This window comes from Malaya genurostris, chromosome 3 (genome assembly GCF_030247185.1).
Source record: "Malaya genurostris strain Urasoe2022 chromosome 3, Malgen_1.1, whole genome shotgun sequence".
Classification (NCBI taxonomy): Eukaryota; Metazoa; Arthropoda; class Insecta; order Diptera; family Culicidae; genus Malaya; species Malaya genurostris.
Window position 1 is genome coordinate 200556494 of NC_080572.1, and position 8940 is coordinate 200565433.

The window sequence follows — 8940 nt, forward strand, 5'->3', positions numbered from 1 at the left end:
TTTTAGCAAAAATACACTGGATTAAAAACTCATTTTGGACAAGAAATAGTTTGTTGGCCATTCTTGGGACAAAATTTTATGAAAATCAAAAATGGGTTTATTTGTGAATCGATTTTAAAATTGTTGAATCAATTTTTTTCAGTGTAGGGCTTGATAAGAATGTTATTCATAGTTTTTATTTAACTGATTCAGTGAAAAACACCGGTATAACACTTTTTTGTATGATTTATCTTTTTCGACAATAGCTCTTTGAAAAAAAATGGTTGAAAATGTTTAGTCCTTTGCAAAAGACAGTCTGGATAAATTTTGGAAAAACAAAGTATACAAAGTGAGTTTTTTACCCAAAGTTCTCAAGTCCAGAAAGTTACATTCAAGTTAGGAAGGATGCTTCCAACATTTGTTTCGATTTGGCGTGATATTTGAACCCCCAAACCTCACATACGCGCCTGGCCCATGTATATGGCTCTTTGTCAGTTGTATTTATAATTAAAGTAAATTTTCTTATGATTTATAATTAAAGTAAATTTTCTTATGATTTATTTTTGATGAACTTAACACAATTTCTTTTTTCTTTTTTGTTTCGATTATATAGGTTTTAACCTTAAGGTCATTCACCTCTTCGGGCCCGAAAAACTTACTGACCCTATGTGCGGGGTTGGGAATCGAACCCAGGCGGGCTGCGTGAAAGGAAGCGACTTACCCATCACGCTATACCCGTCCCCATTAACACAATTAAATACGAACAAAATAACTGACACATGCTTGTACTTGGTAAAATTCCGCGATTGCAGTGAAACTAGAAAACATTAAATCTGAGTGTTGACAAATTTGGTCAACGTGCGTGAGAGGGTTAATTCCGAATGTATAATCTCCGGTAATAAAAACGATGAATTTAGGTTTGGGAGATTATAATATTCCTGCGATAAATTTTCAGTGATAAGTATCATGTATAAACTTATATAATTTAGAGACTTCATTGATGGTATTTTAAGTTAAAGAAATTGATCGACTTACGTTTAGTTTCCTCGTTAGTCTTACGGTCTTCTAACCTCACCGAGCAGTCGGCTTAGAAACACTGAGCCTGAGTGTTCCGACTATAGTATAGACTCCTTAATTTAGGTTAGGTAACTCTTCGCTTGTAGCAATTATCACTAGCCAACCTATTTATAAATTCATTTTAAGCACAATCTATTATTCACATGAAACGTCAAATTACCTTAGATATAGCTTTTACTTATATAGTAAATCGACTTAATCGGGCAAATATATCAAACAAAATGAACTTAAGCGAACTGAGTGTGCTCTTTTCACCCACAGGAAATCAATGCGTCACTTACTTCTTTTCTTCCTTTTTTCGTTTAACAAACCGCGTTCCTCGATGACCATGACGTGCGATGGTAAGGTGAGCGCTTTTCGGATGGGTCCGATAACACTCCCCCCAGGTATGTCGACCTCAGGTTGGCCTACATCTAGTCACGCAAGACGTCCAGAACTGCAAGCTTGGTCACGGGTCGCTCGTACACGCCACTCGCTGTACGCACTGTTGCAGAACGTATCTGATTGTCCTTGGATACGCAGGTATCGATGACCTTGCCCTTCGGCCAGCAGTTTCGGGGCAGCTTAGGATCTACGATGACCACGATGTCTCCTTTCCTAACTGGCCGTGTGTGGACGAACCACTTTGTTCGTCTGGTGATTTCTGGCAGGTAGTCTGTTAGCCAGCGCTTCCAGAACTGGTTAGCTAGAGTTTGAGAGGCACGCCATCCTTGCTTTAACGCCAAACCGCTGTTGTCGTTTACGGATAACGGCTTAGTTCCGTTTGAAGAGCCGAACAGAAGATGATTCGGAGTAAGAGCAGGGTCCGATTCGTCGTCGATTGGTACATGAGTCAATGGACGGGAATTAACCACGCTTTCAATTTCGGTCAGAAGGCTGCGGAGTACTTCATCTGTAGGTTTCTTTGTTGGGCATATAGAGGCTAAATTTTTCTTTACTGTGCGAATTAGTCTTTCCCAACTGCCGCCCATGTGCGGTGCGGCGGGTGGATTGAACAGCCACTGGGTTTCTGTGGAGACAAACTCTTCCATAATTTTCTGCTGGTTTATAGTACCCTCAGCCTCACGAAGTTCTCGGCTTGCGCCCACGAAGTTTGTCCCGCGGTCGCTGAACAGTACTTTTGGCGTACCACGACGGGCGATAAATCTGCGGAGAGCCATAATGCATGAGTCTGTGTTGAGTGAGTGTACTAATTCAATGTGGATCGCGCGAATTGTCAAGCAGGTGGCTAGCATTCCCCATCGTTTCTCCACTCTTCTTCCTACGACAACCTCCATTGGCCCGAAATAGTCGACGCCAACATGCGTAAACGGTCGTGAGAAAGCCGCAACTCGTGCTGGCGGAAGATCAGCCATGATCGGGGGATACGGAACAGCGCTGTCGTTCTTACACCGCTGGCACTGCCTTCTGACCTTTGCGTAACATACTCGAAGTCTAGCGATCTTGTATTTCTGGCGAAGCTCATTTACGGTGGTTTCGTGGTTCTGGTGGTGGTATTTATTGTGGTAATATGCTATTATCAGGGTGGTTATGTAGTGGTCACGTGGCATAACTATAGGGTTTTTTGCATCTTCAGTAGCATAGACGCAGTGCCGCGTTCTTCCTTGCATTCTTACGACTCCGTAACGATCAAGTACCGGTGATAGCTGATAGAGTTCACTATTTTTTGGTATTTGCTTGCGTGGTTCTTCTGGGTATTCCTGGGCTTTCAGTAATATGGCTATTTCCTCCGGATAAGCTTCTATTTGCGCACGGCGATAGAGGTAACACTCTCCAGTCTGCAGTTCTTCGGTTGTGAGAGGACCGGTTACGATTGGTTTCCCTTGCTGTTTGCGATGGCAATTTGCAGGAAAACGATAAACACGTGTGACGACGTTGACAAGCCGTTTCCAACTGGAATATTTGTTTACGATAATAATGGCATCAGGAGTTATGTAATGCAGTAAAAGACTCGGTCGAAGTTCTGCTGTGGTTGAGCTCTTTCTGGTTGGAGACTTAGGCCACTCCTCTTCCGGACGCTGGAGGAATTCAGGTCCTTTGAACCATCTGTTTTCAGGAGTCATATTCGGTCGACCAACCCATTTAGTAGCGTCGTCAGCTACGTTTAACTTGGTGGGTACCCAGCGCCATTCATTAATTTCAGTTAATTCGAGAATTTCGCTAATACGGAACGCAACGAACTGTGAGTACCGCCGGTGATCTGAGTTTATCCAGCAAATGACATCCCATGAATCAGTCCAGAAGTAGCGTTTAGATATAGGAGTGGAGAGGCATTCTTCAATCGTTCGTGCTAACCGTGTACCTATTACAGCAGCTTGAAGCTCGAGCCTTGGGATTGAAGTAAATTTCACTGGGGCCACCCGCGTCTTGGCCGATACTAAGTTGCATTCCACCATGCCGTTCTGGACATATCGAAGATGTACAGTAGCTGCGAACCCGTTCTCGCTAGCATCAACGAATGTATGCAACTGAATCTCCATTCTAGCGCTGAGACTAGTAAGAACTCGATAACAGCGAGGGACTGACACTTTCTCCACTTCAGGTAGAACGTTTAGCCACAGTTTCCACTTTTCGTACGACAATTCGTCAATGGGATCATCCCATTGGACACCAGATCGCCAAACTTCTTGCAGCAGGATTTTCAGGAACATGAGAAAGTTAGCAATTAGACCGAGAGGTTCGAATATCGTCATAAGGACTCGCAGGACTTCTCTTTTTGTAGGATGACGACGTCCTTCCAAGAGCGCGCGATCAAGTCTGCTCCAACCAACTCTGTACGTGAACGTATCCGATGTCGTGCACCACCACATGCCTAATACCTTTTCGGTACCCATCTCAGAGGTCAGATCCAAATTCTTTTCCGCAATACTTCCTTCTTTCAGAGCTGCTAAGACGCGATTCGAATTGCTAATCCAATTGCGGATTTCAAAGCCGCCTTGCGAGTGGACGAATTTTACTTTCTGTGCTAATTCAATGGCCTGCTCTTCACTTTCGACACTGACTAACATATCATCGACGTAGTGACTCTTGATGATCACTTCTGCTGCTTCCGGGTAGTCTCGAGAATGGCGCTGAGCATTGATGTTTTTGACATATTGGGCACAGCTTGGAGAGCAGCATGATCCGAACGTCATCACACGCATCACAAAGGTACCGATTTCTCCGGACTCATCTCTCCAGTAGAACCGTTGACATTGCTGATCTTGTTCAGAGATATCCACCTGGTGAAACATTTCACGGATGTCACCAGTCAGTCCGATCCGATACTTCCTGAACTGAAGAAGAATGGAGAACAGGGAGCTGAGCTGATCAGGGCCCTTTAGCAGATTGGTGTTAAGAGATTGGCCGTAAGATGTAGCTGCTGCATCCCAAACAATTCTTAATTTTCCAGGCTTGTTTGGGTTTGTAACGGGAAAGATAGGAAGATACCATGTTCGTTGGTACGGCCGAGCGAGTTCGCTGACTGAAAGCTGGCGGATGTATCCTTTCGCTAGATAGTCGGAAATTTTCGAGTTGAGAGCTTCGGCCAAACCTGGATCTTTCTTCATGCGATTTTCCAAGCAATGAAAACGCCGAAGAGCCATAGCGCGGCTATCGGGGAGACGTATGTGATCGAACCGCCAGAGAAGTCCGGTCTCGTACCGACCGTTCCTAAATTTAGTAAGAGACTGCAGCAAGTGTTGGGATCGACGATCTTCAGTAGATAAAAGCACGTTATCCGGCTTCGATACTCCGGTACTATCTAAAGCGAAATAATCTTTCATTGCTTGATGCATGCTTTCGTCCGTTCGCTGGTCTTGGTGTTGCTCGTGGAAGGCACACTGCACTGTACGGGAAACACACTCGATAGAGCCGCCATAGACGGTCCACCCCAGCCTTGTCTTCGCTGCAATAGGCTGATCCATACCACCTTCTCTGATTTGCAGAACCAAACTGATTTGCGTGTGTTTCAAACCTATAAGCATACGCGGTTGCGCATCGCGGTACGATTTAATGGGTAAACCCCGGAGATGTGGGTACATGTTGGACAATTCTATCGCGTCTAACGTTTGAGGAGGTAACAGCAGCTCTTCCACCGTACGTACATTACGCAGATTGTACACAGTAGCGTTACTATTCATTCCAGCTATTCCTACGTCTACAATTCGGGAGTTCTCTTCATGACGCTCTCTTCCTCCTGTCCACCGTAAACAGAGTGGACTAATTTCACCATCAAGCTGTAACTCTTCAGCCAACTTGTTATCCAGCAGAGTGAGTTCAGAACCGTCATCAAAGAAAGCATAGGTATGAACGGTTTTGTTGATCCCTTGCAGCACAACTGGAAGATATCGAAATAGTACTGCAGAGGATAACGTACGATGAAGATTACATCCATGAGACTGATTCGACTCAGTTATTGTGGACGCTACGCTCACAGGATTAGCTATAACTGCCGCAGATCTCTCAGCTTTCTGATCGTTGTGTAACAGTTCATGGTGTCTGACAGTACAACCATTCTTGCCACAAGGTTTTGCCTTGCAATTTCCATTGTGACAACGTAAGCATGTACGACATAGTCCGAATTCACGTATAGCAGCCCATCGACCATCTCGAGAAAGATCCAGAAAACGTTTGCACTTCTCCACCGTCTTACACGTGCCTTTGCATACTGAACAAGGGTTATATAGACGATCTCTGAAGACGGGTTGAGTCTTTTCGGCGTACTTTGCATTTGATAGTGTATCTACGGTGTTTTGCTCTGGAGACTCAAGATGTGCATTCAAGAAACCGCTGGTTTTCTTGTTGTTGCGACCATCGTTACGAGCCAGCTTAGGCTCCTGTATAATTGATGGAATAGAGACAGTGCTTATGACTTCAGCAAGAGAATACACCCAATTCTCAAAAGTCGCCAAGTTGACCCTGGGGACGGATCGACGATGACGCGCCCAGTCTAATTTAATCGACGACGGAAGTTTGTTAACCAGCTGTTGAAGAAGAGAAACGTTGTAGAGATGATCCTCCAGGCCACAAGCATCAACTGTCGCACAAAAGTTTTGTACGCTCACTGCAAATTCAACGATAGTCTCTAACTTTTCCTCCTTCAGAGGAGGCATGGCATTAATCTTACTCATTAACGAGCATACTATAGCTTCGGGTTGACCAAACATCATCTGAAGGGTTCCGATTATTCCCGGAACATTGGACGGGTGCATCAGTCTACTTTTCACTGCTTCGTATGCACGACCCTTTAAACACTTCTGCAGTCGAACGATATTCTCATCGTTTGAGAATCCACACATTGATGTTGTACTGTTGAACGACGAGAAGAAGATCGGCCAATCCTCCGGATTGCCGGAAAACATGGGCAAGTCCCTCGACACCGCTTGACGAGCTGCAAGCTGCTGTCTGGTCGGCGGAGCTGCATGCTGTTGCACTGAATGGTTTTGAAACGGAATAGATGGGCCGCGGATCGAAGCGCGCTTGTAGCCGAATCTATCGTACGTATGTGACTGACGTATCGATTGATTTAATTCATCATCGTTGGGATTTCCATTGTAACTACCACCGGTTCCGGTGCGCTGCTGATTTTCACGGCGTTGATTTCGTGTTTCCGATTCCTGGATCGACCTTTGACTGAAATTTCTTATGTAGCTGCAAGAAACTTCCGAATACGACTGCTGATCGTGATGAGACTTATTTGATTCCGAACGTTGTTCATTCCCAGGACTAGATTGTTCTCTGGCAGTGCAAGAAGAAATGAATGTAGAAAATTTCTGAGGACTAAAATACTCTGAACGCTGATTCGATTCATTTCTTTCATCTTGGAATGCGTTTACGTTTTTTATCCAATCGTTCACTCGACTACGACCATTTTCCACACCGTCATTCGCTCGACTTAACCCGTCACAGGAACCAACGTTTGATCGGTTTGCCAACTGCTTAAGAATGTCATACTTTCTGTCAACGTACAGACGCCGCTTCTCAGCTGCCTGTTTTTCGAGCTCGTGTTCCTCCTCCAGTTTCATTAACTCCAATTTCAGCAACGAACATTTTGAGGAAATACGTGAAACAACTGATAAGGCTCCTGTGACTGACTGTTTTGATTCTGCCTTTGTCCCGAACGATGTATCCGTTTTTGGTGATTGAAACGGTTGTGCACCGGGAAGTTGTTGATCCTCTGTAGCTACTGGTTCTTCGTTTCTGCGGTCGGATAATTGCTTCACTAGCGCTGGATTCTGGTTGGGGATTGTAGTTCGTCGCTGGACCTCTTTTGCCTTAACGCATTTGAGACAGCTCCAGCTCTGGTTCTCGATCTCCTTCGTTACCCCCACGCAAGCAAAATGATACCACTTATCGCACTCGTCACACTGAACCATGTCGTCGGTGTCTGGACCATCGCATGTCTTGCATGCTTGTCCGGGTAGAGTTTCGTCCGGTTGCTTATTTGCCTCCGAGTTTTCCTCGACCACCACTGACACACTACTACACGCACCATCTTCCACTTGGACTTCGCTCCCACCTTTAACACCTAACATCGCATTCGATCGCGTTTTCTTAGAACCGTTCTTCGCGCCCGTCTTAGATCGACTTGACATTGCTCAATTTAGTACCGTACAATAAACGAATATTATAAGATGTTGACAAATTTGGTCAACGTGCGTGAGAGGGTTAATTCCGAATGTATAATCTCCGGTAATAAAAAAGATGAATTTAGGTTTGGGAGATTATAATATTCCTGCGATAAATTTTCAGTGATAAGTATCATGTATAAACTTATATAATTTAGAGACTTCATTGATGGTATTTTAAGTTAAAGAAATTGATCGACTTACGTTTAGTTTCCTCGTTAGTCTTACGGTCTTCTAAACGAATTATATAAGATGTTGACATAACAAACAAACCGCGTTCCTCGATGACCATGACGTGCGATGGTAAGGTGAGCGCTTTTCGGATGGGTCCGATAACACTGAGTTACAATCTTTCTTATAATAAATTGCAAATGGGTGAATAGTGCACTGAATATTTGTTCAATAAAATCCTTATACAGCGTCTTGTGCAACAAATGAAAAGTTCTCAGAAAAATCATATATTATAATATATTCGTTTACTTCAAAGGTAGTATTAACATGCTTCAAATACTGCCATTATTGTTCAGCTATGAAATTGTGGGGTGATATCAAAAACATGTCTATAAACATAAACTTTTAAGTTTCAAATTCCAGCAAATCCATGTTGACGCCGATGGTTAATTGTAATTATTTCACATTACTATCAGCTAATTACTATACTCAGAAACCAACTCCAGACCTAAATTTTCCGAACCAGGGCAAAGCATGTTATACAGCTGATTAAATTACCCTGTTAAGCTTGATTATCGTACACAGAAGTAACAGGAGTGCAGGATTTTGCCACGCCAATTCATACGCGCCATTTAAACACTGCGCCTGCTGTGTATTCAAAGCATGCAAAATCCTGCGCTCCTGTAACTTCTATAAATCAAATTAATGTCAAATAGCATTTTATTGGGTTTAATCTAAATAGTGCAAGAACATCAACATTAGCATCAACCAGCTGGAAGTAAAACTTGCTATTTGGAGTAAACTATTTTTTTTACTAATTTTGCATTGCGTATTGCTATTGCGTAGTGAAATCAAACTTCGCTACCTATTCTTAGCGTACAGAATCATTACAATCCCACCAAAACTATGAATCCTTCCAGATTGGGGCTCGGACATACGACAACTGGCTTGTTAAAACAGCGCCCTATGCATTAAACCGCCAACCCGGGTATGAAAAGAGTATTCAACATATTCTAATTTAATTCGCTTATAGTAATTTCGCAACGAAGATGAAATCTATCGCAAAATCTCTCAGTTTTCTTTTAAATAAAATAGTTATAATGAA

At 43.4% G+C, this 8940-nt stretch overlaps 1 protein-coding gene across 1 annotated transcript; it reads right to left on the reverse strand.

Annotated features, from left to right (window-relative positions):
- Positions 1-1469: 1469 nt before the first annotated feature.
- Positions 1470-7631, reverse strand: LOC131434172 (uncharacterized). Its single transcript, XM_058600827.1, has one exon. It carries the CDS (start codon positions 7629-7631, stop codon positions 1470-1472), a length of 6162 nt encoding a protein of 2053 aa, XP_058456810.1.
- Between the last annotated feature and the right edge of the window lie 1309 nt (positions 7632-8940).